Source organism: Gadus macrocephalus, chromosome 11 (assembly GCF_031168955.1).
Source record: "Gadus macrocephalus chromosome 11, ASM3116895v1".
In the NCBI taxonomy this organism is placed as follows: Eukaryota; Metazoa; Chordata; class Actinopteri; order Gadiformes; family Gadidae; genus Gadus; species Gadus macrocephalus.
In genome coordinates, this window is record NC_082392.1 from 22,361,323 (window position 1) to 22,375,572 (window position 14,250).

The 14,250-nt window shown below is 44.2% G+C and overlaps 1 protein-coding gene and 1 long non-coding RNA gene across 9 annotated transcripts in view; both read right to left on the reverse strand.

Annotated features, from left to right (window-relative positions):
* Positions 1-1,137: 1,137 nt before the first annotated feature.
* The window catches only part of bmp2k (BMP2 inducible kinase), a 43,483-nt gene continuing 30,370 nt past the window's right edge, over positions 1,138-14,250 (reverse strand). For 3 of the 8 annotated variants that reach the window (XM_060065894.1, XM_060065891.1, XM_060065898.1), the window contains 4 exons: positions 13,630-13,787; positions 11,842-12,086; positions 6,292-6,399; positions 1,138-3,094 (listed from right to left, as the gene is read on the reverse strand). In XM_060065894.1, coding sequence (XP_059921877.1) covers positions 1,434-3,094; positions 6,292-6,399; positions 11,842-12,086; positions 13,630-13,787 — 2,172 coding nt within the window. In that variant the 3' untranslated portion in view covers positions 1,138-1,433. Of the gene's footprint in view, positions 3,095-6,287; positions 6,400-11,841; positions 12,087-13,629; positions 13,788-14,250 lie in introns of all 8 variants that reach the window. The other 5 variants (XM_060065897.1, XM_060065895.1, XM_060065893.1 and 2 more) reach the window with 5 other exon arrangements.
* LOC132468204 (uncharacterized) lies at positions 6,948-11,835 on the reverse strand. The gene is made up of 2 exons (XR_009528179.1): positions 9,933-11,835; positions 6,948-8,656 (listed from the first exon to the last, which is right to left on the reverse strand). It is a non-coding gene; the product is annotated as an uncharacterized LOC132468204 (long non-coding RNA).

Here is a 14,250-nt window from a genome sequence, read left to right on the forward strand (position 1 = left end):
ACATGTTTGGATAGTATTGAAGATACAAATGTGTCGATTTGTTTAATGGTTTGAACGATGGTTAACGGTTGAAATTTGACCGAGTTGATGTCTTAAGTAATTTAAGTGTCAGACGGCTTCAATTTGACCAACTGTAGAATATGACGGTTTGAAACTGAAACTGTGATTCTGAAGAAAGTTTAAATTATATCGTAATTCCGTTTAAATAGTATTGAAGATACAAGTGTGTAGATTTGTTAAATGGTATGAACGAAGATAAATGGTTGAAAATTGATTGAGTTACGTCTTAAAACAGTTGAAGTACAAGAGAAAATTGACTACCATGTTAAAAAAAGTGGAGGTGGAAAAAGCTGAATAGTTTAAAAAGTTGAAAGAGTAGAAAAACGCTGATATATAGCCACATGTCGTTAAAGAAATAAACGTTTTAATAGTTGAATGGTTCCTGTAGCTGAAAGTATGGCGGAGGAGTTGAAGACCAAAAAAACGGCGGTGTAAGAATAATAAAGATTTCAATATCTAGAGTGTGAATGCTACAGCGTTCACACTAATAAAACTTACGAAGGACACTCACCTAAATATGATCCTGACTGGGTCATGCTCTAGTTCTAGTGCGCCAAAGGCCACGTAAGGCTATTGTGATGATGGTGGATCCAGACAGACAGGAGACTAGGCCTCAGCCTGGACTTTTTGAAGACAGACAGGAGACTAGGTATCAGCCTGGTCTTTTTGAAGACAGGAGACTAGGTCTAAGCCTGGTCTTTTTGAGGACAGGAGACTAGGTCTCAGGCTCAGCCAGGTCTTTTTGAAGACAGGAGACTAGGTCTAAGCCTGGTCTTCTGAAGACAAACAGACATGAGACTAGGGCTGAGCCTGGTCTTTTTGAAAACAGGAGACTATTTCTAAGCCTGGTCTTTTGAAGACAAACAGACATGAGACTAGGGCTGAGCCTGGTCTTTTTAAGACAGCCAGAGTCTTCAATGCTGGAAAATCTCACATTGTTTCAGTGTTAACATTGGTATCCCTTTTAGGTTCAAAGATGTCCTCTGGTTGATGGGAGAGCGGAAGTTCTGGAAGTTCATATGTTCTGGTTCGGGGACACATGATTAAACTTGACAGTACCTGAACACACTTTAAGAAAACTGTTATAAGCCTCCTTTAATAAAATAACTCCATGTGTGATCCAACATGACATTTTGCATAGATACTAAGGTTAAGGGGGAGGGGGGTTCTAAGGCCGCTGGGTGTATCAGAAGGGTACAGAGAAAGTAGTCTACAGAGTTCACATCCATCATTCCGTCCGAAAATTAACTACTAAAAGCCACCATTCAACCTTCCTCACAGTTAAATGTAATCAAAACACTTTGCATTTTTGGTCAAAGAAACCCTAACCCAAAATATAAATGTAGCTGTGTTAATATGTTTGTGTGTGTGTGTCATGGTTTGGATGGAAAAGGCGCCGCTCCAAAGGGGTCCAGGTCCCCTTGCTGGGGGCCGTCCACCAGCTCAGTGAAGGGCACCGCTCCAAAGTCATCCATACCCTCCCTAGAGGCCCCAAAGTCATCCATACCCTCCCTCTGCCTAGTGGCCCCTAAGTCATCCATACCCTCCCTAGGGGCCCCTAAGTCATCCATACCCTCCCTCTGCCTAGGGGCCCCAAAGTCATCCATACCCTCCATCTGCCTAGGGGCTCCAAAGTCATCCATACCCTCCCTCTGCCTAGGGGCCCCAAAGTCATCCATACCCTCCATCTGCCTAGGGGCTCCAAAGTCATCCATACCCTCCCTCTGCCTAGGGGCTCCAAAGTCATCCATACCCTCCCTCTGCCTAGGGGCCCCAAAGTCATCCATACCCTCCCTCTGCCTAGGGGCCCCGAAGTCATCCATACCCTCCCTCTGCTTGGGGGCCCCAAAGTCATCCATACCCTCCCTCTGCTTGGGGGCCCCAAAGTCATCCATACCCTCCCTCTGCCTAGTGGCCCCATAGTCATCCATACCCTCCCTAGGGGCCCCGAAGTCATCCATACCCTCCCTATACCTAGGGGCCCCGAAGTCATTCATACCGTCCCTCAAACTGGTGGCCCCAAAGTCATCCATCCCCTCTCCATCCTCAGGGTACCCAGAGCCTTCAGGGGACCGGGGGCCTCCAGGGGCCCCTGGGGAGGTCCACGGGGTCTGGGTGTGGAAAGGTCGGGCTCCGAATGGGTCCAGCAGCGCAGACTCCTCCATGTTCCCCTTCTCTGCTTTGGTTGCCATGGTGACGGCAATGTTTTCCTTGGAGTGGGAGGAGCCAAGGAGCTGGGTGCAGCCCCCCCCCCCCCCCCTCCTAAGTCTTCGGCTTCGCTCCGGTGTGCGGAGCGACGGCGGCTTGGTGGTCCGGCGATGCCGCTTCCCCACCCCCGCCTCCTGTTTGGTCTTTCTCTGCCGCCATGACAGTCTGGTCACCCCCTGCTGCGCCTCCTCCATGTCCCTGGTGGAGCTGGGGCCCCCAGGTGTGAAAGGAGAGAATCCAAACATGTCCACAATTTCAGGTGGCATGGGTGGAGCTTCACAGGAAGCGGGCAGAGCTTCATACAAGGTGGGCGGGACTTCTGAGGGTGTGGGCGAGGCTTCAACTGAAAAGGGAGGGGCCTCATGTGAGGCGGGAAGGGATTCACTAGGAGTGGGCGGGGCCCCGGGGGAGGTGGGCGGAGAGGACCTGGAGACGTTCCTGCTGAACGGAGCTCTGGTGAAGACGTCCAGGTCGTCCGCGCCAAGCCCACAGGGGGCCGGAGGGAACGGGGCGGCCCCGAACACGTCCACAGAGCCCCTGGGCTTCTCTCCTTCGTAAGGCTCCTCCTCAGAATCCATGAGCAGGGGGCGCTGTCCCAGCAACTCCTCCTGCTGCTCCTCTTCCTCGCTCAGCCCCTCCGCCTCCTCTTCCACCTCCACCTCCTCACTGCTCTTAGAGGAAGGAGGGTCTGATTCACAGTCACTATCCGACTCCTCCCCGCTTCTCCTCTCTGAGGCCTCCTGCTCCTTCATGGCAGGAGGGACCTCCTCTGTGGGAGGTGGAGAGGGGGCGTCGATTGCCAGGTCCTCCCCAGGGGGGTCCCTCGCTACAAGAGAAACAAAGCGGAAATGTGATGTCATCTGAGAAGACCTCAACAGGAAAGAGGTAATTCAGAGAATACATCAACAGGAACAATAAAATCATTCTCTGATGACTAAGATATCATCTGCAATCAACAAACGGTGTGTGTGTGTGCGTGTGTGAGAAGAAGCTATTCTGACCAGCTATACTATTAAATAGTTAAATTAGATCAGTTCTTACAGCAGATAGTATAACCAGAGTTTGTGATCGTTGGAAACAATCTAGAAGAAAGTCCAGTAGGAGGTCTGAGTGTGTGCGTGTGTCACGATGGTCACAATGGAGGAGGCTGAGACCAGGGAAGTGGTCACCACCTAGGTCGAGGGTCCGCCGATTAAGGCTGAAGTCAAACTTTAAAGGACAACCTTTCAACATCACCTTTGCTGGTAAAAAAGGATATCCTACATCTGAGTGGACACTCCCACTTGTTATTTCTTGAGAGTAGTCAAGTCATTTTATTTGTATAGCCCTTGGTCGTAGTCAGTGTCAAAGGGGTTTGCCACGTTTTGATTGCACCACCTAACTCAAGAAAGGAACAACTCTGTCTTGTTATGGGCGAATAACCTAACATTTTGTAGTACAATAAGCACCCGTTAAAACAATAACAAAAAAAAAAATGAACTATGCCAACAAAACCTAATTTAAACAAAAAACTAGGCCCGTACCAGTTTAGGTAAACAAGGCCAAAATAACTGCTTAATATGATAAAGATGAGTAAAATCTGGTAGGCTACGGTTGGATAGAATACAAGATAAGATAACTCAAGCTAGGTAAAGATGAGCTAGGCTAAGATAAATTAAGGTTAGGTTAAAATTACATTTACATTTAGTATTAGCTTTTATCCAAAGCGACTTTGGAAAGTACATTTGTCATAAGAAAGTGACACAATATATCGCTCTGTACAATAAGGACATTCAAAGAACCAAGTGGAAAGCACAAACAATCGCTACATTAACCCATTCCCCATATACAACAGATAGCTAGTATAAGATGCTACATAACTAAGTACTATAACTAAATACGACATACAATAAGTGCATACATTTAAAATCAACAATTTGCATTTTTCTTCCATGAAAGTTGGGAGTACTGCTTATTAATTAAAATGTATGTTGCCCTTGCAACATTGGTTTTCTTTGAACAGCCAGAAACATGATAGTAAGCTGGTGGGTGTAAGCTATCCCATTAGCTGAGACACATTCCCCTCAATCAATGGTCAATTAACAAGCCATAAAAAAGAATCAGTGATTTATTTTCCTTTAAATCTTGGTTTTTATTTATCAGTAACATTCTATGAAAGATTACATTCACACTCACAGTATAATACAAGGCTGTTGACATAGTCTGTAGCAAAGAAACACAACATGTTGTACAATTTATTCACCTAAAGTTGAGCACACATGGCCAATATTACTTTATAGTACCAGATATAACTAGTACTAGATAACTAGCACCAGTTAGCGAGTACTGCTGGTATGGTGACTTTTACCAGCAACTTATCTAACCAATATCAGTGCCCCAAACACTCATGGAAGAACTTGTACGAGGATAAAATTCTGCCGGAAACAACCTTTACATAAAAAACAGAACCAAGACAGAATATGTCCACAGTAAGAGGAGAGCCTTTGTCACAATCTGTACTGAGGGATAATATTCAGCAGTTGGTTAGAAAGTGCAGCAATATGGTTGTTGGCTTGGGTCTAGAGGAGATCTGTCACTGCTAGTATGCATTCACCTACACGGGAGCACAATGTTTCTGGTATGGCTGTCTTAGCAGATGAGAGCTTTCCTGGAAGCTGAAGGTTCAGTAAACTACCTCGTCCTCCGACTATCTATGGAGTTGAGGAGAGGACTCTATAAGGGGGATGGTGAGTCACTGAGCAGACATACAGCCCTGTAGGATTGTATGAGCCATAAGCACTGATGCTAACAATTGTTGTATCAGTGAGAATCCTGATTTTAGTGGTTTTAGCATGAAGTAGTGCCAAGAAGACAAATAACAAATAAAATGCCTGGTTACCCAGACAGAACCCATATATCTGCTAGCTTGAAGACCCGTATAGGCTAAAATTCCGAGCCAGGCTAAGGCTATGCCTGCAGCAGATTACCGCCAAGGGAATAGCTCAACACTTTCCAATACAACTACGAATAAGATAACTAATCACAAAAAGCTATTCAAATAAACCCATCAAATGCATTGGCAGAACATAAAAAGAATGGCTTTCTTTTCGTAACAAAGTATGTGCTTAACTAAAGTGATAATTTGTATCACAAGCAACTGATTCACAGGGATAGGAAGAACTAGTGTACGCCATTGTTGTTTATGCCATTAGCCGTTGATGCTATGAGATGTTGATACTATTGGCGTATGATGCTATGAGCCGCTAGTGCTATTAGTGATTGATTCTATTAGCTGTTGATGCTATGAGCTTTTTGGCAATTTTTTTTTTGTTTTCCCTGGAGTTGGGTGTTATCTCCATTTGTAATATTTCTCCATCTAGAACAGGTTCAAAAGATGTTGACATATATTTAAAATGAGTCAACATATATTTTATGGTATAAAGCGCTTACTAAGGCCTGAGACCCCAGCATACAAGGCATATATTTGATAGGCATATATTTGATATTCACATTTAAAGGCAGGGTTATTTACTGATGGCAAGGTCAGCAACTTTGACACAATGTTAGTCCAATCACTCTACGACTATATATCCTTAGCAGACAAGCAGTGGAATAACTTTACTGTCTGGAACTTCACAAAAGTATCATTCGTCGCTTCCTAGTTAATATCACCAACATTTGTACATGGTATCTATGTGTAGAACTATACAGAATATCTGTATGTAATAGTTATTATTGCTAAAAGCCACATCACCATGAAGCATGGTAAACGTTGTTGTGTAGAACTCATGTATTACTTGTCCGTACCATGGTGTGGCGGTCAACCAATCAACAGCAGTGAGACTGTCATGGTCACTGCAGACACCCTCATCATCAGTTAATTATCGAATTAGGTATGAGCTTGATACTTAATATCTTACACTTTCCTCCAGGTGAGGACTTCACACCTGATCCAACAGGAAGCAGGTGGTCCATAGTGATTGGTTGGTTAGGAGGAGGTGTGGGAGGGTCAGGGGCACAGGCCAAGCTCCCTCTAAGACTTGCCTGGGGCTACGAACAACACCGAGCCGAACACATCCTCAGGGGGGGAGAGCTTAGCGCCACCAGTGGGCCGGTCCACCTCCACGCTGGAGACTCTGGCCACCGGGTTCTCTGGAAACACACCAATGAATCAGTAAATGAATCGGTCAACTAATCAACTAACTAATTTGTTGAATTAACATTTGAATCACACCCGGGCTATGGGTGCATTAGGGGTCCAGCCCAGGTGCGCTCCCCACCCCCAAAACACATGATTTTCTCTCACCCCCTTTTTCTAACTGGTTGGGTATTATCGGTAGGGCTGGGTATTGCCAGGTACCTCACAATTCAATTCAATTCGATTCTTTAGGTGTTCATTCGATTCGATATCGATTCGATATTGATCCATTTGCTTCGATATCGAATCAATAATACGTGCAGATGACAAAAATACCTAAATATTATTTAGAATTAACCATTTCAAAATGAATTAACCCTTTCATTGTACTTTAACTAGCAAAAAGGGAATACACCATTGTATAGTATTGTTCCTGAGCTAAGCTTGCAGCATAAAAGTTGTAATCATAACATGGACAAATGTAAAAGGGCATGTACATTTAGGCATACTCGCTTCTAGATTACAATTACTGAGTATGCTCTATTTTATTTATTTAATTAAAAAAAAAAATGGTAATAATCGATTTAAAAAAAGTTCTGATTCAAAATTGAATCGAGAACAAATAAATTGCAGTGCATTGATGAATCAATATTTTTACCCAGCCCTATTTATCTGGCCCCTATGTAGGGGGAACCATTGGAAGATACTAAAGACGATCCTGGCAACGGATTGACTCGCATACATAATTAAAATGTTGACCAGGCCGAGATTTTCTTCCTTGGAATTTTAAATGGCCTGAGCTGCTTCTTGATGGGTATTAACCAGAGCAACCAGAGTCCTTATCCTGCGGTCCTCACTCCCGTCAAGAGTTGAGGAGAGGGCGTGGAGAACCTGGTTGTAGATTCCTGATGTGTGGACTTCCCAAAGATAGTTTGGACAACCGACAGCAAGGCAAGCCTCAAGACCAGTCGCATAGGGTGTGGCTAACTGATTAAGTTGACTTAAACGTGATCATAGGCCATTTTATAGTTCGGGAGTTTTAATGTGGTTATTCATTCATAACAACCAGCAATAGTCTATGCCAGCAGTAGTCTATGCCACCTCAAAACCTTTCCACTAGTGTACCCCCTCCAAGATATTTTTCCAGCCGAGTCCCCCCTTCACCGGCACAAATGTTTTGGGGGGATAAAATGAAGATAAATAATGTATGTGCGTTCTATTTGACAGTGTAAACATTAAAAGGGTGCCAATACTCAATACTTAGTGAGAAACATGGGCCTGTGATTCATGCAACTGTTGGCTAATAAAGCCAGGGGAGGGTCAGAGCATGTAGAGTTTAAACAATAAATACATCATTACAATATATTCTTCCTGAAACTGACGACATTTTGGCGTTTCTGGATGCACTTATTTTTCCCCGGATGCTCCTTTCTCCTCGTTTACATTTCAAACATTTTGTCAGTTTTCTCAGTTTTCTATTCTCTAGCTTTCGTAATTGAAACTTGCTCAGGTTGATAGAACATTTTGTTAGGTTTTTAAACTTTTATTTTTAGAAAAATTCTTAATACCCCCTGCAATACTCCTAGGGTTGTCCCCCATTTGATAACGACTGATCTATGCCAAAGATGATGGCTGGTTGGTTGGGGTGATGGCTTTGGGTTTTAACACAATCAGAATGAAAGCCCGTGCAGAATTCGTGGTCGGACTTGCTGTTTTTCATTTAAGATTACGGTCAGCATGACGGTCAGCCAACAGAATGTTGCTCTATGTTGCTTTAAACATATAGCGGAGGAGGTCACTTGCGTGATGCAAGTAGTATGTCCAATATATTGCACACCACAAATCGAAAATGTATGGAAAAATATCAAATTCAAAGGGCTGTGATCAATTCAATGCATTATTAGATCATTTCATTGTTATTCCAAAAAACAATGCAACTTTAAAGTATATCCCCATGGATACTGGGGATGACTTGATGTGCAAAACTAAAGTAGGCATAGGGGTTGCTAAATAATGAAAATAGAAATTATACAAAACATAATAAAGAATTGGCACAAATGGTCTAAACAGTCGCAAGGATTAATCCACCACCAAGCAATCAGAATAGGATCCTGATTATATATTCCGTTTAATTTGACCAGAGATAACAGATGTCGCACGAAACTATTATGGTTGTGGACATTAATTGATGGTAATGCTTACAGCATTCACATCTTAGAAATGCTATATTTGGTGTGAATGCTGCAAGCATTCACACCATTTTTCTGTTCGCTTTGGTCGCTCATGACGTACAATTCAATTATGCAGACGCATTTAAAGGAGCCGTATGCGTTTAGTAGGCCCTACAGACAGCCATATCAAATAGTGAACTCTCCCATACACCTGGGCCATATTGCCGAGACGGTTTTGCTTGTTCGATAAAGTGCTTCGACAACAAGTAGGACAGTGATTCCCCCCAATACAAAAAAAATCCTAAAATGTAGGCTAATTACAACCGAGAACAAAAAACCCTGCGTGCTGTAGTAGTTAAAATATGTTTCACTGATCTGGATCTGCAAATCATGATCTGCACTCATTCGTCGCATTCAAAACAAATAGACATTCGCGCACATGGCTAATTTGCATACGTGCACAGGACTGGTTGGCTCCGCAAGGCAAATAATGGAACATATCGATCTATCTAGGCTTTTCTGTCTATCTATCTATCAACGCGTGTCTAGTTTTAATGCGATGTATTGTGTGTATGTCCAGTCAGACTTGTTCTGTGTGGTCTTGTAGGCTACTGTCCTGTGTGGGCCGAACCACCTAAATGGATTCCCGACGATTTGTGTCGTTTGGTATTAATAAAGACTTGACTAGGCTATCTATCTAGACTATTTAATTAACAATTATTCACCTCAGGCTCCGTGAATAGTGGGGAATAGAGGGATAAAAGACAAGAGATATATCCCTTGTCATTTATCCCTCGTCTTGTCGATTGTTTATGTGACGATTTCAAAAACTTTTTTGGTTTTGTTTAAAGCATGCTACACGCGATTGGTTGGTTAGATTGGTGGCATGTAGAGCAAATTAAAATGAGTCCCGCTTAAATACGAACGTTCTAGATGTAGCCTATAAATACTCCCGCTTATCATCACTTGATATCCAAACCACTATGGCGTTTCGATCTCTGAACTGAAAAAGGGTGGGTTCGTACAACACCGGGTGCCCAGTTACAGCCGCGATTAATACTTCAGCCGACATTTTGTTCAGTGAGTGAATAAAGGTAGGTAGGAACCAAAGGGCCTGCCGATGTTCCCTGGGATCCACGCAAGCGAAGAGCGTCTACATTCCGATTGGCTGTCAGTGTTTGGCCGCTGAAGCGAATAATAGTCATTTGCATAAAGTTAAAAAGTTTTCAACTTCTTTTTGACGCTCTGGTCGCTCAACTTTGGCCGCTGGTAGCGTTGGTCGCTTTGGTCGCTCTTGCCCATAGAAAGTGAATGACTTCCGGCGATTTGGTCGCTCAATTCGCTTCTGGTGTGGACGGACAGTAAAGAAATGCTACATATTTATTTTTATTATAATTATTATTCCGCCATTTTTCCGTTCTAGACTCTTTCAACATACTTCAACGTAGAAACATCAAACATTCAGCTCCGTTAGTACCATTATGCTATTCATTTCTGTATTCATATTATTCATAATTCCCGAGATATTCAAGGTTATTCACCCAAGTTCCCCCATTCATTCCCATTGGAAAATTCAAATAAATGCTGATTCATCCTTCATCGTCTTCAACATTTCAACAACTTAAGACATCATAACTTGGTGAATTCAAACAATTAAACAGATCTACATATTTGTATCTTCAATAATATTTCAACAGAATTTCGATATCATTTATACTTTTTTGAGAATCACAGTTTTAGTTTTATTCCGGATTAGTTTTCAGTTGGTCTCACTCTAACCGTTTGCCTCAGCTGTTGCTCGTTGAGCAATCAGTGGCAAACACGCCACTCTGGAGTCTGGTTAAAGTCACTGTGGGGGAGGGAAGTGTAGTTTTTGTTACTAGGGATGCACCGAAAATTCGGCAACCGAAAATGTTTGGCCGAAGGAGTAAAAAGGCTGAAAAATAATACCGAACATTTCTATTTTTGATGATGTGAGAAAAAAAAAAGCAACAAGTGTGGGATAAGCCGGGTGCACTGCAACAAAAGAGATTAAAAAAGGAGCCGCACGTACATTTGTAAACAACTAAATGACAATACACAGAGATGAAAAACGAGCCGAGCGCACCTAAAATGAAGGAATGAAATGAATGAAAAACAGCAAAAGCCACATTCGGTATTCGGTTTCGGCTTTCGGCCAAGAATTTTCATTTCGGTGCATCCCTATTTGTTACAGTCTCTCTCTCCCTCATGGCCTAGAATAGTGGACTACAATAATGGACGTTAGCGGTGACCTAATGCTGCTATCCATTTGGATGGTACGCCGGTACGTGCACGTGGTAAGTTGCAAATCTCCCATCTTTCTTGCGCCATTTCACTAAGGCACACCCCCTTTTGGTCGTAGTATCTCGTCGCTTGCAAAGTGGAGCGAGCAGAGCTGTACAACTCGCAAAGAAGATGGCTGCGCCCATAGTTAATGGGGGTTGAGATGTATTTTCTTTGTATTTGTACCACGTTGGTGGTTTTAATGTCGTTTTTAAATCCTCTTACACATTTGATTTCATTGCTGCTTTAATCCGGTCACCGATTTATGCATTGCACAGTCTTGTTTTGCGTGCAATTCAATGTAAAGTTGTGTTTTCCAACTGGTTTTCTAAAGAGACTATGTTGCTAATGATGATTGACTAGCCTGCTGCTACTCCCCCTCGTGGCTCGACAGAAACACAAATGACAAACTGGAAGGCTGGAGCAAGGGAAATACGTCACGTTCTCGCTAAAGCTGGTCGTTCGTAACTGCATACCATCCAAATGGATATTAGCGTTGACGTTAGCGCTGACGAGTTGTCGTTAGCGACGTTAGCGGTGGGACTTCAAAACCCTTCAACTCATTCATACTTCATCCTACAGACTTCATTCTACATTCAAGATGTTCAGCATATTTCGTAGATTCAGTGTAATGATTCTTCAATGTTCAGCTTCAGCAGTGTAGCGGAGCATTTCAGCGTCAGCATTCACACCGCAATACCTTCAGGGATTGCAATTCGAGTTATGCATATAATGCAATTTTGTGTATTAGGTATTAAGCATCTGTGGATACCTATTGTTATTGTAGGAATTATTATGTTCTTTGAAACAGCCATACCTCAGCCTGTGACTGGGAGACCAGAGATTGAGGTCCTATAACTGTTGGCTCCAATAATGATTGCTAAATTTTATAGACCATTTTGAGCTGTCCTAGAGTAAGTTCAGAGGTTTTAGAATATTATATTGTTAGATTCAATTATTCCATTAAGAGGTTCATCTTACTGGCTCGGAGGAGATCGAACTCGCGGTCTAGAAGCTCCTCCTCGGTCAGTTTGGAGAAGTTATCTTCTCCAAACGGGTTCCAGCCAGACATATCAGGAGGGGGCGGAGCCATGCTGCTCTGAGGGGACGAGGACACCGTATGGCAGGGCGGAGTCACCCCATGGGAGAGCTGGCCCATGCCCTGAGAGGGCGGAGTTACACCTTGAGAGGGCGGGGTTATGCCGCCTGTGCCGATGACAGGGTTTCTAGAGAGGAACAGAACTCAGGTAAATACACACCGTTTACAGCCCATGTTATTATAGCCACTCTACAGCCACGTTATAGCCCATGATATAGCCACTCTACAGCCGCCTTATAGCCCATGTTATACCCCGCACAGGGTAGGTGTATATGTTGTGATATTACCTGGGGTTAGTGTATAGGGTGATATAACCTGTGGTTAGTAGGGGTGTAACGATACATGTAGTTGTAGTGGACCGAATCGGTACGGACGTCACGGTTCGGTGCATGGATTTACACGAAGAATACACGGTATACAATTAAATAAAACTGGCGTGCAAATTAATCAATGTAATGGGGCACTCATTTTAGATACGCAAGTTCTTCAGGGACAACTTCACTTCAGCCCTGATTGGCGCCTAGGTAGCCGAGCGTGTTATGGCGCATAACACGTCGGGTTCTCTGACGTCTCTGGTATTACTTACAAGACTCATAGTGGGGGTTATCTCAGCAATGATTGAGAAGGAATTGGGGGAAAGGAACTTTGGCGTGATTCCCTGAAGTACATGAACGGCGACATGGGGGAGAAAGGGATTGTTGCCCACGATTGTGTCCTGCCGGAGCCCTGGAGCCCGCTGCCCGCTTCCGAGGCACCACCGCCTCGGCGCTGCCCGCTGCGTGGCTCCGGCAGGAGACAATCGCCGTCAATAATCGTGGGCAAAAATCCCTTTCTCGTCCATGTCGTGGTTCAGTCTACTTCAGATTGTTGTGGAAGTGGAAGAACCAGAGACGTCGGAGAACCCGACGCCGTCGTATCGTCTGGAAGCGCACCCAGCATTTGGCCGTGATAATATATATTATATGATATAGATATCCATGTATAATATGATATTATTTAGATATGGAGCTCCAGGACTCCCGCTGGAGCACCCGGAGTGTTCTAGAATATTTACAGAACACGGCCAAAAGCTGTGTGCGCCGCGCCATTGCGATACATCCAATGTAAACACGAGCGCATGGTACCGTGGCCGCAGGCTGCTCAGGGCCAAACCCCCACCCTCCTCCTTAAAACGGCACGTTTGTGGAAAGCTCATTGGGGGACAGGCTCTGTAATTCTGTGAACTTTGCACTATCATAAATAAGACATGCTGCATTTTCTGTTTTATAACTGATTGTCTGGAGATGATGTGGGGTACTTGTTTAGTGTTTACACCTGAGATTACACAGTTCAGGCTGTTGCAGCTAGCTCAGGGGATAGACTGTATGACACTAGATGGTACAACTTTCCCTTCATTGTACCGTAATCGTACCGAACCGTGATGTCTGAACCGAACCGTGACTTCAGTGTACCGTTACACCTCTAGTGGTTGGTGTATAGGGTGATATTACCTGGGGTAAGTGTATAGGGAGTGATTTTACCTTAGGCTAGTGTATAGGGGGTGATTATACCTGTGGTTAATTTATAGGGTGTGATAGTACCTTTGGTTAGTGTATAGGGGGTGATTTTACCTTGGGTTAGTGTATAGGGGGTTATAGTACCCTGGGTTAGTGTATAGGGGGTGATAGTACCTTGGGTTAGTGGATGTCCCCCCCAGTGGCCTCCCTGTGGTGATGGGGGGAGGGTAGGTGTCCAGGGGGGTGGTGTGATAGGGGAGGTGCTGTGGATGATGATGATGGTGGTGATGAAGCTGCTGCTGCTGGAGGAAGGCCTGCTGGTACTGGTAGAACTGGGAGGAAAGAGGAAACAGACGAGGAGGGAAGAGATGAAAGAAGTAAAGAAGGACGGTTAGACACCACATCCACTACCACAGTTTCTCATATCCTCATAACCTGAACCAATAAACTGAGTCCTGGTGGTGGAGATAATCAGACTCTGATCGTCCCTCGTCAGCGGACCAGCTGGCACGGACCCCCCCACCCCATTGACAAGAACAGCTTGCCTCTGAAGCTAAGCAGATGGTTAGCATTGTGTGGGAAATTATCTAAAAACACCGCAGCTCCAACAGTGGGTATTTGGAGGACCTGTGTTTGAAATGTTTTGATTCAACGGGTTGGTAAACACCACCACTAAGGAGATTTGGACTCTGTGAGCAGGAATTCAGAGCATCTGCTTCCAACACTTTTGGCAGCGAGGCCGCCTCCTGGGTGGCCTGCAGAGAGACCAGGAGCCAGCGCTCTACGGAGGCTGAA